This window comes from Heliangelus exortis, chromosome 2 (genome assembly GCF_036169615.1).
Source record: "Heliangelus exortis chromosome 2, bHelExo1.hap1, whole genome shotgun sequence".
Lineage (NCBI taxonomy): Eukaryota > Metazoa > Chordata > Aves > Apodiformes > Trochilidae > Heliangelus > Heliangelus exortis.
Genome location: NC_092423.1, coordinates 140,414,086 through 140,432,580, shown reverse-complemented (window position 1 = coordinate 140,432,580; position 18,495 = coordinate 140,414,086). Strand labels below are relative to the sequence as shown.

Below are 18,495 nucleotides of genomic sequence, written 5' to 3'. Positions count from 1 at the left end.
CTTTGAAAAAAGAAATGGCAGAACTTGTAGGAATTGCTTTGCCTGATCTTCCTCTATACCAGCAAAATAACACTGTCCTGATTCTGATTAGATATTCATAGAATCAGCTGAGCGTAGATGCTAAAAAGGGAGAATAAGCAGTGGAATTAGATCACTGAATCCTAGAAGAGAATGATTTCATCCATCTCCCCTTAAAGTTGGTTAGCCTTTCCCAAGTCAGTCAGTCGTCCCCTCAACTTACTATTAATTGCTTTTAGTTTATAACAACAAATGAAGGACATTTCAGGTGAAAAAATGGGAATATGCATCTTCCTTAGAGGAGTCTTTTTACATTGCTCATTCCAATATGAACGCTTCACTGTAAAATGGTGTTGCATTGAAATAACTTTGAATTTGAGGCAGTAGAGATTTAAGCTGATAGCTGTAACACTACAGTAAGTGTTTTGTTCCCTTGGCATGGTGGCCTTGCTGCTTTCCAAAAAATAGTTTTCATCTTTTCCCTTACAGATGATTTATCTTTGCTCACAGCTTTGCTCGTGCTGTTATCTCCTTCATGTGGAACCATAAAACACTTAAATCAGAGCAAGCGAACACCACGCTGCACAGAAAGAGCCAAGAAAAGGGATTTTGTGTGGAGCTGACAACTTTAACATACACAGGGATTGGCTGAAACTAAGCTTTGCTTGTAATCATAAGCATCAAGTCCAGTCTGTAGCTGGTATCACATGTGAGGATGGAAAGCATCATCAAACTATCCAATTGCTTTGAGTGCTGCTGAGTTCAGAGCCCTGCCTGGAGCCTCCCTCCTATAATCTGACAGACAGTGCTGGAAGATGAACTGGAATGGCCAAGGGGCTTCCCTGGAGCAGCTGATATGATCCTGTCAGGCTCCTGACAAGCAGACAACCCAGGAATGGAAAGAGGGGAGGGAGAAATGGAAGGGGGAAGAAAGGGAGGGAGGGAGGGAGAAAGGAAAAAGGGGGGAAAAAACCCACAAAACAAAACAAAAAAATTGAATGAAATAGAAATGAATAGCACTGCTCACACTGTCCTCTTTCACCAGTTAAAGTCAATCCACATACCCAGGCAGGAGAACATCCACCTCCAGAAAGGCAAACACATACAGCTGCCTGTTCTAACAGGTATTAACATCATTATTATGAGCACACACATCATTATCCAGAAAGCACTTCATAAATCCAACCCAGCAGTGCCATCCAGCAGGCCAGACACTTCCTCGACAGTAGATTCTACTAGGAATAGTATTTTCATCTAACTAGCTGACAGGATTGAAGGAATAACCATCTGCTCCTAGCATCCTCCCACGGGCACTAACAGAAAGGGCTCAGTGGAAGGCAAGGATAATACCAATGCTTTCTTAAACAAGGAGCACAGTGGCATTTCCTCCTGCTCATGTGCCCTCTGCAAAGGAGCAGCAATTGTCTAACAGAGTAGCCCCCATAGCTGCTATTTGTCTCCAAAGCTGAGCAGGCTGTCTCAGGGCGTGTGTTTAACCATGGTAGAAAATGGGTTTTGGTTGCAAGCAGTAATGAACGAATCCACAGGAATGACTGCAGCTTGCAGGCCCAGCTGGTCCCCCGCAGCCTCTGAGGTCTCACCATCATCATTAGTGAGTTAAGGGAGAGGAATGCTTGCAGCCAACTGAAAATCCACTCTGCTGAAGGTGTCTGGCATACATGCTGCAGGTAGTTTGCTGTATGTCATTTCCAGAGGCACAGCCTGGATAAGGAATCAAGAACCACCCTGAGCACTGTGGACATCATCAGGCTGATTCAAATTTGGACACTCCTACTGCTTGGAACTACTCCACAACTACCTAGGGATTTTCCCCTCGGTCTCCATGGGCCTTGTTAGCAGGCACTCAGAGCACCTCAGGACTTTAATGGGTTTATTTATGTTTGCAGAATTTCAGTGCTACAGGCTTCTATTCACAAATGGACACCAGAGGCCTGAAAGCATAGATTCTCTGATTTCATTTATTTACAAGTCCAAATTCTTTGCTAAAGCACCCCCAGTGCTCTCAAGGCTGTCATACTCTTCTCACCCAACGTTGCTGGTGCCTCAGTCTGCTGAGGGGTATGTATGCAAAGCTGCCTCAGACTGATGCAGCCTCCAGCTTCCCAAGCCCTGCCTCCATGCTTATGCCCTACAGCAGACCCTTCAGCTTACCATTCCCTCAGTATCTTGCTCAGCAAATCCCCACTCCATAGGCAGGCAGACACAGGTTCACTCTGTGCATCTATCTGTGGGAGGGTTGTAGGGGAGAAGAAATGTAACACAAAGCTCATAAGAGCCCCAAGCAAGGGGCAAGCTGTGCACCCTTTCCACCCTCCACCTTCACACCCCAAACCAGGTTACCTCAAGGTCTTCCCTGGTGCAGGGGACTGTGCACAACCCCTAAAGCTGCTCTGCCTGTGTCACTACAGCCTCAGCAATGGTGAATGGCTGTGGAGGGCAGATGTGGCCAATACTTCTGGGTCAAATCAGCAAGCATCAAACAACAGCATAAAGAAAGCAGACCCCACAAATCTCTAAGTGTGCTACCACTTCGTGGATGGCCACATGCTGTGACATAGTCAGCCTCATATTCTGTCTCAGACACCACTGGTGTCACAGAGGGAGTCACTTTGCTCAGTGGTTCCTCTTCCATCCCATTCAAAATGGAGGCATGAGCACAAAGTCATAGAATTATAGAACCGTTTGGGTTTAAAGGGACCTTAAAGATCATCTATTTCCAACCTCCTTGCCAGGTGGAGGGACACCTTCCACTAGACTATGTTTCTCACAGCCCCATCCAACTTGGCCTTGAATACTTCCAGGGAGGGGGCATCTGCAGCTCCACTGAGTAACATGTGGTCACATCATAGATTTGCTGGAAGGAGTGATGTGTTTACCTCACACTACATATAATACTTAGATTTTTTTATTAGCAGCATGGCAACAGCCAAAGAAATACTCCTTCCTCTTACTAACGGCTTCTGTTTAGGTATTGCACACCAGTAGCAATCATCAGTTTCTCTACTGAATGCAGCAGTACCACCCTTTCCTGGCTGCATACGAAAGGACACACTGTGCTACCAAGGCAGCCAGCAGTCCAGTGATGTGCTAAAAGACACATCAAAGAAAGAACATCTGGGGGAGAAGCTCAGCGTGAGAGAATGATGAGTGATGGAAGGGACTAGTAGTTCCCATGCTAGATAGATACATGTGCTCCTTCCTTGTTAAGTTATGTTTCAAAAATAGTTGCTATTTTCTCAGGAAAAAAATCGACTGCATTTTGATTAAGCTTTGTCTACTGCTCAAGACAGTTTGATAGGAATTCCTAAGAATCCAAGCCTCAACTGACATATGAATTACTTCTTTGTCATTTGCTGGAATGCACCAGTGAGAATCTCACAGTGGAGGAGCTTCTTTCAAGATACAGATTGGATGCCTCATCAAAAACTCTGTGGCTTTGGCAATCTCAGCGATTTATTTTGCCACAGATCACATTTAGTCACAATTAAAATGCTGAAAGTAGTTCATAGAGCCATAAGCTTCCAGGATGTTTCTGCAAAAAACAAGCGTTTGCTGATGTGATAAACAGGGCAGTTACAATTTCTCCCCTCTGTTCTCGAAATGCAGGTCTCTGATCTGCAGTTCCCCTTACTTTCAGGTCTTGAATATATGGTGAGCCATCCTATGCTACATGGAATACAAAAGATCAAATGATTGAAAGCATCTCTTATTGGTATCATTAAAAGTTTACAAGCTAAATGCTGATGAAATCTTCCTGACACCAGAGGCTCCCAGTATCTCTCACTTTTTGTCAAATATCATGAATCTCAATTTTAGAATACCAAGTCTTTCATGGTATCAACATTTTGAGGTGCATAAACTTTCTGGCTATCTGAATTTCCAGTAATTCTCCTGGAGACCCAAGCAGAGACAACAAGTAGTGACAGCTCTGTGCTTATTTCACACATTAGCCCAAACTAATGGTACACCCGTGTAGGTCACTTCATGAAGCCTGGTACAACAGAGGCATCGGTGTGGCTCTAACACAACAGAAACCAAGAGGACCTGATATCTAATAGTGTCTGGGTTACACCAGTCATGGAGGGCATGTGACACCCAGAGGCCCAATGTCTTCCTAAGAGGACAGGAACAAAACTCTTTCATGAGCAGCTCCTAAAAGTAAAACTTCCTGATCTTTCTAGTGGACCTGTGTGAATGACCCATGATTAAGATATTGCATGTTTGTGAGATATCTGAATATTCATTAGAAATAGAAATAGACCTCAAGTAGACCTCAGGACCTCAAATAGAAAGGACCTCAAGGCAGTTTCATCTCCTTCCTGCATCTGATCTAAGAGCCATTGTCTTTCTTTTCTTCTCCCTTCCACACCCCTACCCCCTGACTGACTGATTGGGTATTTAATGAGCCCATGTGAAGCTGAACAGCTTCAGTGGGACAGAGAGAGCATGACTTGCTCAAAAATAGTCTACAGTCTGGTGGATTTCAGTGCTCTCCTGGGAGGTATTGGTTTAAGTTCCTTCAGTGAGATGAGAAACTTCAACCTTGGTCTTTCATACCCCAAGGAAGCAATCTGAAATATTAATGCTTTTTATTAACTGACATGGCACCATTTCCTCTTGTGAGAAACAGACCTCATTAAAGCACTTAACCTTGGGAGAGTGTTAGGCTGTGTAACACGAGCTAAAGTGTGCTATTTTCCAGCAGCTGTCAGGACACTAACTCTATGTCCTGTTCCTCACCTCAGACATGCCATCTTTGGTGAATCTCATTTGAGGTGGCATTCCTGGCTTTACAAAAATTTAGTCCCTGAGTCAGGGATCCAGCTTCCACTGGATGACAAAAAGGCAACAAACACAATGTTACAATTCTGAATCCCAATTGCCTTGGAAAACTTTGCTATGCCTGTCATGGAATGACACAATCCATCAAGGAGCTCTCAGGTCACACATGTCCCTCACCTAAGGGCATGACTGATTTCTATAGAATTCCATGGAACAACTTCCATGGAAGTTGTTTAGGAAGTGGTTTACTATTCAGGTGCTCCTAATACCACCATGGTGTTTAAGCACTTGAGTTTGCTATTTCTATGATGCAGAGTGCTTACATGCCAAATGGAGCATAGTTTATCTCAGTTCTCATAAAACTCTACTGAAAAAAGAAATTGAAGCTATTAAATAATTCAAGGGTGTCATAGCCATCAGCTGGCTGAATACCTGTGAAACACAGCATGCTTACAGAATGTGACACTAAACCATGTCTTACTCAGAAGCACTGCTCCCTAAGAAAAAATATAAATGCATAACAAGAAGACTTACTTGTTCTCATACTGGGTATCTTTTATGTAATAACAATGGGAACAGAGCATTTCACATCCAAGTAAGGACAAATTGTGATTTGAAATCAACATCACATTTTTAAACTTGAGGTGTGTGAAAGCTTAAAGATAACACAGCATTGGGGCAAAAAAATATCTTTGACACCTAATTCTCAAAACCAGAGAGCTTAAATTTAAAACAATCTAAGCTAGCACTATATCATATCAGCTGGATCAAATCAGCTTAATAGTCAGACTAATAAAGGTACCTGCTCTGTAAATGGCCCACAGTTTCTAAGTCAAAAGGTGAAGTCCTGTCTGTTCTGTATACACCAGTGGGCTACACAGCCATTCAGCTTTGGGTTTCTAGAGAGCCCTGCATCATGACAGGTTTTTTGTTCTGAAAAGGAAAATCACTATTTAAGGTGTGTGTTACAGGCAATCAAAGTCTCAAGTGTCTCAAATCTCCTAAAAGCCATATTGAGCCTACCAGAATGGTATTTTTATGATGTGAAACTGTAAACACATGTTGCTGCACTCAGCAATAGATTGAGAGCATGTGGATGTACAAACTCAGCTGGGAAAGCGCTGGAAGGCTGTGCAGAGCAGAGGGAGCCAGATCTCATGTAGATTCACCTCTGCTTCCTTGTGGGGACTCAGATGGGTGAGTTACCCGGAGTGGACCAGCTCTACAACCACACCCATGTTTTGTGTAGGGGGGAGTTTTCACTCCAAATGAGAATCTACAGGAAACAAATATGCAACTGAGCAAGTGACTGGACCTGAAAGTGACCCCAGGGAGGTGCTGTATTCAACAGGGTGGGTATCCCTGTTGACTTTCACAAGCATTCAAGCATGGCTGTAGCTCAGGTCTCCATAATATTTCCTCTGTGACATGCACACAGACCTGAGTATCTCAAACTTGCACAACAAATGGCAGCACACTAAGCAAGAAGACATCCAACTAAGGAGACTTCAGCAGCAAGGTCAGAGGTGTGTCTTCCACTCCAGTCTGTTATTTAGCTTCCAAACTCAGCACTGTGCAACCATTCCTCCCTTCACTCCAGATCCAGAGACTGCATTATCTTTAGCAAATAAGCACCAAAGTACTTTTTTTCCAAAAGCTATGCAAAAGGTCAATGCTCTCCTTAAAAGAACAGTCACCAGGACAGCATGTCATTGCCATCAGCCCCAACACTTGTGCCTGGGGAGTTTAGCTGCTTTGAGGTTTAGAGGTGAAGCATGCCAAAGTTTTAAGCACTGTAATTTAGGCACCAGCCTAGGTGATATCTAGGCACTTCAGGACTCTTGTGGATTTTCCACCTGATGTCTTATCTGCAGATGCATTACACCATTAAAAGTCTTTTTTTTTGACACAAAAATACTCACCCATGGTTTCTGAACCTCGAAAACAGCAGATTGATCAGAGAATGTGGATTCTGAGGAGCAGTCATTGAAAGGAAACTCAAAGAAATCATAGAGATCAAAGCAGCTGAAAAGGTGCAGAGGACTAGGCACGGGGGTGAGTTTGAAGCAGACAGAAAAGAGTAAGAGAACAAGAATTCCAAATTTGTGTGGATGTGCATGTGCACACAAGTGACTCCTCTGAGCAATACTGAGTTTCTGCTCCTGTACAGACACAACTGTCCATTCATTGCAGCAGCTTCAAAAGAAAACTTGGCCTTCAACATAGGGCTGCCAAATAATTTTAGCCAAGAAATAAAATTGTTCCAAAGATAAGAAGGTGTGGTGATGAGACACAGCTTCCAGTACAAGTGGGGGAGCAGGAAAGAGTCTAGCTACTCCTTTTAGGATACTCTCATCTTAACACAAGCACATCCTTAGCTACTGAACCAATTTAACAAAACTCTGACTGAAGCAGGACCCCCTTTTGTCCAGTAGCAGCTAGAGAGGAGAGGAACTGCAGTGTGAAACAGGCAGTGCTGAAGAATGACATCTACATTAAACACATTTTGGAGGTTTACTCAACGAGCCTCAGTCCAGTCCTGTGGCTGATGTAGATCGAGTTTGGCTGAACATGACAGGAATGTGTGTGCACTGTTTGAAAGCAGAGCTAGATGCAAACCAAAGCGTGTCTGTGTTGGAAGAGGGTAGGTGTTTGGAGGATTAATTTCAAAAGCACACCTCCCTGATGTGCTTTTCCCTTCTCTGAAACGTTTCCGTGGACAGAACCACCAGGTGAAGTCAAAGCACAAAGGTTCTGATACAGTCGCGGGTCCCCTGCTGCAATTGCTTGCAGCTGCCCCCCACCCCACAGGGAGCAGAGCCCACGTCTCCCAGCCTCCGCGGCAGCTCCTCTCCCCACCCCAAAGGGCAGGTTTCTATTTGAAACCACTGAGGCATATTATCTGGTAGAAACGGTATCCTTTGAGTCCGTGGGCAGTGCCCAGCACCTCAGTAATGCTAAATTTGTTCCTTCGTTTGCCACTGTTCAGTAAATCCTCAAAATAGTGGTGTACAGTTGGGTTTATAAATTACAAGACAACAGAGAGGGAATACATGAGACAAAATTAAAGACATACTTGTAGCTCCCATATATTATCTCTGCACTCTATTTGAACAGCATGGATTTATCAGTGAGTGTTAAAATAGCACGAATAATGAACCCACCTACTAGACTAACTAGGCATTAATGAAAAAGCAGAATATTGTTTTGCCTTCTCCAATACACAGAAAAATATTCCCACCAGTTCTGATAATGCGTCTCCAGGGGGAAAGAATCATAATCTTCTATATTGAAAAAGAGAGTAATCTCTTGGAGTTGGAAAGAAAATAAATTAATAAAACTAATTACACGCTGTGCTCATGGAGAAATCGAAGGCACCAAGCCCTGGAGTGCCGGGCTCTTTGATTTTGTTGGCTTGACAACTTCCCTGTTGTTGTTTGTGGCCCCAAGGAGGCACCTCCTCGCTGCGCAGAAAGGGGTTGCGCGGCTGCAGCTTCCTCCGCGGGCAGCTGCGCGTCCCGGGGCGGAGGTCCTTTCGCAGCTCCGCACCGAAGCATTCCATCGCCTCTCTGTGCTGTCCCGGGCAAACTCCAGCTCCCAGTTACTCCCTCCTGACCAAACAGGCGGGTTAGGTTGCCTCATGGCACCCTTCCCTTAAAGGGACCGCGTTTGCGGGGAGCTTGCGTGAGAGTGCGTTGCACACCCGCTCCCGCTGCCCGGCGCCGCGCAGAGGTGGGCAGCGGCGGAGCGGAGAGCCCGGCGCCCCGACCTCTGCTTGCAAGTCAGCCTCGGCGGGGAGCAAAGCGCTTGGCTTACAGGAGAAAGAGAGGAAAAAGGTGCAGTGAGGAGGGAAGAGAAAGGGTAAGAATAGGAAGAAAAAAAAAAAAAAAAAAAAAAAAGCTGCCTCTTTAAATGCTGGGGGCTGAGCCCTCGCCGGGGCGTCCGTAGCCGGATCCAGCCTCCCTCCCCTTGGCCGTGCCTCCCCGCCGCTTGTTGCACAGCACCGTGCCGGCAGCGCGGCGCACTGGCGCTGGAGCTGCGCGGGTCCGTGCCGGGGCCATGATCCAGCCACGCTGCTCGCCCACCCCTCCGCGCCGCCGCCGCGCCGCCCGCTCGCCTTGAGCCGCTCCCGCCGCCGCGCAGCTTTCCTCGCCGGGTAAGTTTGCAGCCGCCCGGTGTCGGGGGAGGGAGCGAGGGGGAGGAGGAGGAGAAGGCGGAGGCGCACCTGGCCGGCGGCCCGGCTGGGCTCGGCTCTGCTCGGCTCGGCTCGGCGGCGGGCAGGTGAGCGCCTGAGCGGCTCTCCGGGTGGTAACTCGGGAATTCCCAGCCTGGACTTCCCGCCCTACCATAGCGTTTGCAGCCTCCTCTAACAGGTGGACTGGTGCTTGCCCGCTGTCCGGCGGCTCCGACGCCTTTCTCCTTCTCCTCGTTGCCGCCTAACAAGTGGTGGTGCCGCCTCACCTTCCTCCGTGCAGGTAGGGGGGTCCGCTCCCCCCATGGGACCACCGCTGCCCCTCCCGAGGGGCTCTTGCAGTCCCCGAAGGCTCTCACAGGGGCTGGGTTGCAGCGGGGAGAGGTGGGGACCGCATGTTGGGGAGAACTGTGTCCTGCCGCCCCCTTGCTTCTCTGGAAACCGCTCACCGCGGCCCTGCCCTCACGGCCGCGCTGTGTCTCTGTCGTTGCAGCGGGTATGGGGAACCAGGTGGAGAAGCTGACCCATCTGAACTATAAGGAAGTTCCTACAGCCGACCCAACGGGTATGGACAGAGATGAAGGGCCCAGGATCGGGGTCTCCTACATCTTTTCGAATGATGATGATGAGTTGGAGCAGCAGCAGGATTCAGTACATGATCTGGGGGGTGAGCACCCTGCCCTGCAGCCCTATGATCCCCAGCTGCACGAGGTGGAGTGCTCAGTATATTACCGGGACGAGTGTATTTACCAGAAGAGCTTTTCTGAGGAGGACATGCTGCCAGAGGAGGGTGATGAAGGAGGTGGGGGCCATCTGAGCACCTACACCCCAGAAAACCTGCTGAATAGGTGCAAACCGGGTGACCTAGTGGAGTTTGTGTGCCAGGCCCAGTATCCGCACTGGGTGGTCTACGTCGGGGATTTTCAAGTTGTGCACCTTCATAGGCTGGAGGTGGTGAACAGCTTCCTCACGGATGCCAGCCAGGGCAGGCGGGGCCGCATTGCCAACCAGCTGTACCGCTACAAACCCCTCAGCCCGGCCGTGGTGGTGCGCAACGCCCTGGAGCAGGTGGGTTGCAAGGACCGGGACTTGAGCTGGAGAAACTCTGAGTGTTTTGCTGCCTGGTGCCGGTACGGCAAGCGGGAGTTTAAAATCGGCGGGGAGCTGCGCATAGGCAAGCAGCCCTACCGACTGCAGATCCGGCTGGGGGACAAGCGCAGCCACACGCTGGAGTTTCAGAGCCTGGAGGATCTGATTATGGAGAAGAGAAGAAATGACCAGATCGGTAGGGCTGCTGTGATCCAGGAACTCTCCAGCCACCTTCAGGCTGCAGAGGAGGAGGAAGAGGAGGAGGAAGACCATCACCATCCAGGTGCTCGGACTGCTGTAGAGTAGCAGCCTCAGCGCCACCACACCACTTAACCTGGGTGATGGGGATTAAAACTGAAGGCTGCGAAATTGAGCTGTTATAAGCCCTTTGGGCTGCTTCAGTGCAGCTTCATTCCAATCACATGTGAAAGGAAGGGGGAAAGCTGATTAAGTGTCTGTGCTTTAGTGCTTAACTCCTTCAGTGCTTGATAAAAACCACTGACTTATTTGTAGAGGATAAAACTCAGGGCAATTCTACCCCTCTCCACTCCCACCTCTTTCTATTCCTTTCTGCCTTCTTTGTGCATAAGCCTTTCCCCCAACCATCTGCAGTAGGCCTGCTAATACTAAATGCCTTTGACATCTACTTATCAGCAGAAGTTAATAGTATTAAATACTCTTAAGGAGCCAACAATTTTCAGGACATGGCCATGAAGCTCTGAGGGCATGATTAGTTTGGTAGCTGAGAAGCATGAGGATATTTTCCTTTCTCTTCCCCTGTTTCTCTCAGTTGTGGCTCTTGTTGGTACTGCACCGAACTGCTTGCTTGCCTGGTGCAAGGCTACATGGGTTGGTAGCCAGCCCTCCAGAAAGTGTTAGGGAGAAATCTGCACTAATTTTAATGAAATGGATTTGATGTGTCTGGTGCCTTCCTAATTGATAGGAACATGCAGACGGGCTGGGGGAGTTTCTCCTTAGCTATCAGTGTGTGGCTTTGAAGACAGAAGAGGCATTTATTTCTGACCAGTCCCAGGGGAGGAGGAAGTTTGCAATCCTGATTAAGGAGTCTGCGCATTGGTGTGCGCTGGGACTTCCAGGCAGAGCTGTGCTGGTGCTTGCTGCAGGCTGCCTGGCTTTCCCTAAAGCAAATGGCAGAGCTCCCAATTACATCTGTGGTACAAGGCAGTAGAAGCAGGTTGCTTATGTGCAAGAGTATGTCTTAAGTAAGCTGTTCCTCGAGAGGGTGGCTTCTTGGCATGGTGCTCCTGGCCGTAAGCGTGTTACAGGTTTTGCACCTCAGTAAATACAGCTTTTATAGGAAGTGATGGGAGAGAGCACAGGCTGGGAGGCATTACAGGCAGGGGGTTGGTTGTTCCTTTTTTCCTTCCTTATTGCAAAGCAATTTCCTCTTCATTAGGAATTTCATATTTTCTTATGTGCTATTTTTTATGGTATGCAGCTGAGCTATAGCATTAGAAAAAAAGGAGAGGATGTGCAAAGTTGTTGTGGAAGTCCCTCTTTAAACACGAGGGGAGGGCAAATGCAGTGCTGCCTGCCTTGAATATTCCCTGAACTTGTTTTTTAGCTGTTGATCTGGGCTCCCACAGAGGCAGCACTGTTAGATCTTTGTCCTGGGGTCTAAAGTTTGTGAGCTAACGCTGGTTTTGAGACAGCTGCTAGTGCAAAATTCTTTCCCTTTAAAGCACAACAATGACGCAAATTTGAAGATAAGCTTGAGTTCATTTAAATAATGGAAACTAACAGTGTGATGTAAACTTGAAGCTTAGTTATTACTGTCTTCCCTGCAGTTGTTTACAGTTATAACACAAATAACAAAGTACTTTGCATCCTTTCAGCTCCTGAGAAGGGAGCAAAGTTTGTCATTTAAGAATAAGTAATACCAGCTTTTAATTAGTTAAGACTACATAAAGCAACTTTGCCAATACGATGCAAATAGATTGTGGTGGTGTGGTTTCTGCCTAAAATACACAAGCTAGAAGACTGTGAAAGACTACTTCATCCTCACTTCAGGAGGAGAAACAACTTTTAGAGTTCTGCAATAAACTATATTTTTTCCTTAATTACTCCCATGCTCTCATTTTGGGCTGTGAAAGACCCAGATCCAAAGGAGATTTTAACACCAAGCTCCCTTGGAATGCTATAGCTCAGGTGTCTGCTCTAAATTGCTCTGTTTCTCTGATATGCAGTTGAGTTATACTCAAGTTACTGTGTTTGCCATGCAGCTGTCAACTTCACTTTGAGAGCATAATAACTATCCATATCTAACCATGCTAGGGTTAGTATGTGGATTTCTGCACACAGGTTTTATACACCTATTAACCACTAAGAGCTGAGATTACTGCTGAAATAGCTGGAGAAAGAGTGAAGGAGTTTTTTTGTTGCCCCTGTTTTTCTGTCTCTTGCATCAGTTGATACAAGGCAACTGAGATTATTTAGACCATGAGTCCGTGTCTGGCTGTGGTTTCTTTCATACTGAAACCTTGTTCATAACAAAATCTATTTCACTGTGTAATATAGGTATGTAAAATAATATTTTCTTACAGATATTTTTGAAAGTAAAAAAATAATCCCTTCATAACCTTGCATTTGAAAGTAAGTTATGCACATTATTTTCCAGTCCTCTGAATGGGTTTATTTTTCATTAGTGATCTAAAGTATATTCTAGGTCATAAAGTATAGAAACTGCTATAAATGTCAAATATTATGTATCTACAGGGTACTAAACAGTAAACTAGTCGAGAAAATATTTTTCCCTTGTGTCTGAAATATCAGAACTATGACACTTAGCCATTTCTCTCCTTTTTGAGATACCCTGCATAGTCTGGCTTTTTTTACTGGTTTGTTTTGTTTCTTTTTTTTTTTTTTGCCTTTTTGCTTAATAAAAAAAAGGACCAACTCTTCTTGAGAATGGAGAGCAAAGCTCCTTTGACCAACTTAAATTGTATCTTGTGCTGATCTTGGTGCTCCTCTGTACCAGTCATGCCTTATAGGATAAATTCCCACACAGGCAAAGGGCCTTAGAAAAGAATCCCAGGGCTTGCACTGCCTTGCTAGGACAGAGAGAGAAAGCAAAGCAGAGTCTGGTGTGTGTTCTGCCGTGCTATAAACCTATATGCTCCTATGCTCCTCTGACACCTGGGATACAGGTGTTCAGTATGCAAAGCACAGATATTTGGAATCTCTAAATTTCTCTGCAAGCTATGGGCATTTATTCTCTCTCCTGGTATTCCATTCTGTGTAAAAGTAGAAGAGGGAAAGCTTGGAAATTTGTTTGTTTGTTTCTTTGTTTGAATTTAGTCTGGAAGAGGGTTACCTCCATACAGGGCTTCTGTATTCTAGCACGTAAAGATGCAACTGTTGAATCTTTAACAGCTGGGTCCTTTTTCCCTACTTGTTCATTAGGCAGTGTTATTTAATAGGTGCTACTAAATACTACTGCAAACATTTCTAAGCAGTCTGGTTTTAAGGCCATGGGCCTGTAATGAGCTGAATGTGAGAACAGGAGTTGCTGTGGAAGCACACCACAATTGCTTAGTTTCTTGTCTTTGCTGCACTTTACTCAGTTACTGTCTGCAGACTAGGCTGAGATTTCTAGGACTTGATTTTGAAGAAAAAGATCTACCAGGAATACAGACTTTTTTGTGTGCAGTACAAAAGAGGGGAAGAACAGATAAGTGTTCTCTGCAGCTTCTTTAGCATACAGAAATTTAGGTGTGATCCTTCTGCGGGATCTCTGATTCAGCAAAGGTCCTAAGCCTGCACCAAGGTCTGAAGTCGTGAGTAGACCCTACCTTGAGCCACTTGAAAATCACCAAGACTATTCATGTGCTTGAAATAAACTGTATATTTACATTTCTTTGTGAATAAGGGCCTGGAATTTCAATCTGAGGTCTCTGGTGGGAGTGTGGAGAATCTGAGGTTGCATAATCACTGGGAGAGAACAAGTAGTGCTGTGAAAGCTGTTTCTCAAAGGGCTTCTTGTCCAAACAAGGCTTGTGGAATCTAGCCTAAACTTTGGCCTCGGTTTCCCTCTGATTTGGTGAGAGGTGTGTTACACGGCAGTTGTAAACTAAGCAGATAATTATGCTGCAGACTGTTCTGTGGAATCTCTTTCTGTCTTGCCATGCTTGAACTTCCCCTTGTGTTTTCAGCAGTCAGAGTTAATGTAATTTGTTTTAAAAGCCCTTTGATAATGCAAACACTTAATCATCTGTATGAATTTACCAATTTGTGCATACATACTGCTCTTGATAGGATGACTGCTGTGAATATCATTATGCACGTCTTAAGGCTGACAAGGCTGAGCCCCAATGTGTAAATGTAGCTCTAGATAGGAAAGGTAGATGAGCAGTTGTATTTCTCTGGAGTATTGGTGTATTCAATGCAAATAATGTCTTGGAAAAGGCTTTATAGTAAAACTTACAATTATCCCTTGATTGAGTAATTTTAAAAACAAAATTTAGACATTTGCCTTCCATGGCAGTAAAGAAGGACTTAAACTCAAGACTATTTCAAGTCATCCCATATTTTGTCTTCATACAGAATATTGAATACAGCAAATCTCTAGAGCTCACCTGGCCAATATGGTAGGCAGGGAAAATATCCAAAAACTACTTCAAAAATTTGTATTTTCTTACTTCAAAAAAAAACATTCTTCAGACTGAAGGACTCTAGATTTTGGAATTAAAACTTTCAATTGTTTTGTATAAATGTAACCCTAAGGAAATGTCTGAAGTTTTGCTCATTTAAATTAAATATTCCACTCTCAGTACTAAAATAGGTAATATTATGTGACATGTCTGTTTCAGATTTTGAATGTAATGGTGGTTTTCGTTTTCTCTTCTCCTTTGGTTAAGTTTTACCAAAGGTCTGTCCTTGGGTGTGCAAAGTGTGTTGTGGAGTGGTTTCACACCTGTGCTTTTCTGATAATTAACAGCACCAACCATAATTCTAAAAACCATAATTCTAACAGCCATGTAGGAACAAATATTTTTTCAAAAGCAAAATTTTAATTTTATATAACAGATCATAGGCTAGTAACTGAGTAGAGGTATGAAATACATTGTTTCCAACAGCAGTTTCTATTTGTAAGAAATCTCCTGTTAATTGAGTATATGTTGACTATTCTTATAAATCAATGTGCCGTAATACAGCCAGGTGTATTGTATAATGGGCTTAGACTTTCAGATTAGATTTCTTCAAAACTGTGGATAGGAAAAAATCAGAATGAGTTCACACACACTGGTGGCTTAGATGGTTCTTTTGCATTAATATTGAATTAAAGCTTTCTTTAAATACACGCTTAATTCCTGACATTGTAACACTTCATGGAATCATCCACAATTACGACTGTAATCACAAAATATGATTTTATTTTTTTTTCCCCACCATGAGCGTTTTCTGTAAGCGGTTTTGTTAGTAAATGTTGAATTGTTAGTGCAAATATCTTCTTTTCCTGAGAAAGAAGTACAGATCATCAATTGTACCATTTCCTTCAAAATGAAGGGCATTGCATAGTAACTAAAAAGAAATAAAAGATTTATAGTATCTTTTACATCCTTTCTTTTGTTCTTTTTCTGAATGGTGTGGTTTACCCCAGCTTTTTGGAAAACATGATTTCTTATGATGGATGCATCAGACACAAAACAATCCATATTTTCACTTCACACATGAGATTGAAATCTAACTCTTTGGAGGTTTTCTTGCTCCAAAGAGAGAGAGGAAGAGCAGTCTCTGTACACAGCCAAACTAGGAGATGCTTAATAGGCAATAGGAATATTAAATCTGATGAGGATCTGGCCCATAATTTAATTTTAAAAGGGGAAAATGAATTCAGCACAAGATCATATAGTAATAGTTGGCACCTGGGCTTGTCTTGTCTGCCAGCAACTGCTGAAGGAACAGATGTAGTGTCTGCAAGAGGCAGAAACAAGAGAGCATCAGAACTCAGGGGGAGTTTTTGGAAAATCTGTACAGCTGTTCAGTTTGCATGTTGTCCTGTCTCATGGAAGCACCAAAGATGGAATGGGATCTATATCCTACCAGCATCAGGCACAAGGTCATTTCTTAATGAAGACTTTCTTACTTAATGACTTTTGAGGGCCATTAGTTGTAGTAAGATGTTATACCCATAGGGTAATGTTCTTAATTTGTCAAAGCATTCCACTATGTGCACGCCTACAATGACAAAACCAGCAACAACAACAAAGTACAACAAACACTCCTCCTGGAAGTCCTGACCAGAAAGAGCTCTTTGAGTATCACACAAAGGCACCAAGTTGACTCAAGCAAGACCACTGAGTGAAACCATCCAGAAGAAATTAAGCTATATCAAGATGAGACTTCTGCTGAAGGTACCCGTGGAGACCTTAGCTCTTCTGTGGGCTGCAGCTGTCCTTGACAGCCTTTTTGCAGCTTTAACAGGAGTGAAACAAATTCTTAGAGACAACGGATTTTAAGGTTCAGGACCACAGGTGGGATTCCACCATAACATTTAATTGCTAGCTCTGGCATGGACTTAGGTGACTTGGAACAAGAGGTATGAGGCACCCAGCTGTACTCCATGTCACTGCAAGAGTGTCTGAATTTTCAGCTATTATTAGATCTGAAAAAAGAACATGAAGAACCAAAAAGTGAGGCAAGTGACCTGAAAATCCCTGCTTAGCTGCCACCTAGCACTGCAAGACACTAGCCTCTGAATCTTTTTGTTGTTGTTGTTTGGTTTGTTTGGTTGGTTAGTTTTTGTTGCTTAGTTATTTTCCATAGTGTTTCCAGAATTTTGGTTGTGGACCTTTTATCTCACTGAGAAGTTTCTCCACGTTCGTAAGTAAAGCAGCTTGTGACTTCTCTCACAGGCTCTGCCTTCAGGGAAGGAGATCCCTTAAGCAGGATCCTGCCTCACATCCCAGTAGCTGTTCCCAGCTGGTCCTGCCACATTTCTCAGGCTTACCCAGCTCAGGTGCTTCATTGCACAGAGCTCCCAGCTACTCATCTGACACCAAGACAATAAACCCAATTTGTAATTTTAAGCCTTCAGGAGAAGCAAGAGCCTTCCTCCCACTTCCAAAAGTGACAAGTTTCCAGCCTTTGCCAACATTGGAGACCTTATATTCCAATCCAACAAGCACAGACCGCTTGTCCCTCCTTCAATGCAGCTTTTTACCCAGGATTTAGAAAAGATCCGGTCAACCTCCTTTTCATCATCCTGGTCTCCTGACTTCCTGCTGCAGCTCCTCGGTGACAAGAATCATGCACCAACACACAACTGTTGACAATGAGCCCCCAGCAGGAAGCCCAAGCAACATTATTAAACTGAAAGATACACTCAACAAAACAATAAACTACAATTTTAAACCCCTATTTTTCACATACCCCAGTCGTTTTCTCACTTCTAGTAAGGGAGAAAATAAGATGGAAAAGCTCACAGGTCAAGATAAAGACAGGGAGATCACTTATCAATTACTGTCATGGGCAAAACAGCAGTAACGTAGGAAAAACTATTTTTTTTGCAAATTAAATTACATTTTAATCATAGAATCACAGTATGTCAGGTTGGAAGGGACCGCAAGGATCATCTGGTCCAACCTGTCTAATATTACTGTTTATATGAGATGTCTCAGCACCCCATCAAGCTGAGAGAGAAAACTTTATAAAGTGGAGGAATCCACAACTTCTAGCCAAGTGGGTCCCAATCTGAGCTGTACTCCTGGGTTATGTGTTTCCAGGTGCACAATTTTGCACTTCTCCACATTGAACTTAATCATAAAGTTCCTGTCAGCCTACCTCTTCAGTCTGTCTAAGTCATCCTGGAGGGTGGCTCTCCCTTCTGGGGTGTCAACCTCTCCACTAATCTTGGTGTCATCAGTGAACTTCATCAGGGTGCTCTTCATCCCATCATCCAGGTCACTTACAAAGATGTTAAACATCAGGCCCAATATTGATGTCTGGGGGACTCCACTTGTGACCCATTGCCAGTTGGAGGAAGAACTATTTCCTATTGCCCTCTGGGCATGGTCTGTCAGCCAGTTCCCCACCCACCTCACAGACCACTTATCCAGGCCATGAGTCAGTTTCTCCAGGAGGAGGCTGTGGGGGGTGCCAAAAGCCTTAGAATAGTTCAGGAAGATGGTGTCCACCACTCATCCTGCATAAACCAAGCAGGTTACTTTGTCATAGAAAGCAATCAGGTTGGTTATGCACAATTTTCCCTGATAAATCCATGCTGGCTTTTCCCAGTCACGTTTCAATTGACTGATGATCATCCCCAGTAGGATTTGCTCCATGACTTTCCCAGGGACTGAAGTGAGAGTAATGTGTCTGGTATTCCCTGGGTACTCCTTGGAGCCCTTCTTAAAGGTGGGGGTGATGTTGGC

At 44.6% G+C, this 18,495-nt stretch overlaps 1 protein-coding gene across 2 annotated transcripts; it reads left to right on the top strand.

Moving 5' to 3' along the window:
* Positions 1-8,723: 8,723 nt before the first annotated feature.
* On the top strand, positions 8,724-15,677 carry LRATD2 (LRAT domain containing 2). 2 transcript variants are annotated; one of them, XM_071738376.1, is made up of 2 exons: positions 8,724-8,977; positions 9,507-15,677. In XM_071738376.1, exon 2 carries the CDS (start codon positions 9,512-9,514, stop codon positions 10,406-10,408), a length of 897 nt encoding a protein of 298 aa, XP_071594477.1. In that variant the 5' UTR covers positions 8,724-8,977; positions 9,507-9,511; the 3' UTR covers positions 10,409-15,677. The 2 variants fall into 2 exon arrangements, with proteins under 2 accessions (XP_071594477.1, XP_071594478.1); XM_071738377.1 differs by lacking the exon at positions 8,724-8,977 and adding an exon at positions 9,125-9,296.
* The last annotated feature ends 2,818 nt before the right edge of the window (positions 15,678-18,495 follow it).

Bases quoted from the DNA above. Each gene is read 5' to 3' on its own strand.
- LRATD2 (XM_071738376.1), top strand. From the start codon at position 9,512: ATGGGGAACCAGGTGGAGAAGCTGACCCATCTGAACTATAAGGAAGTT.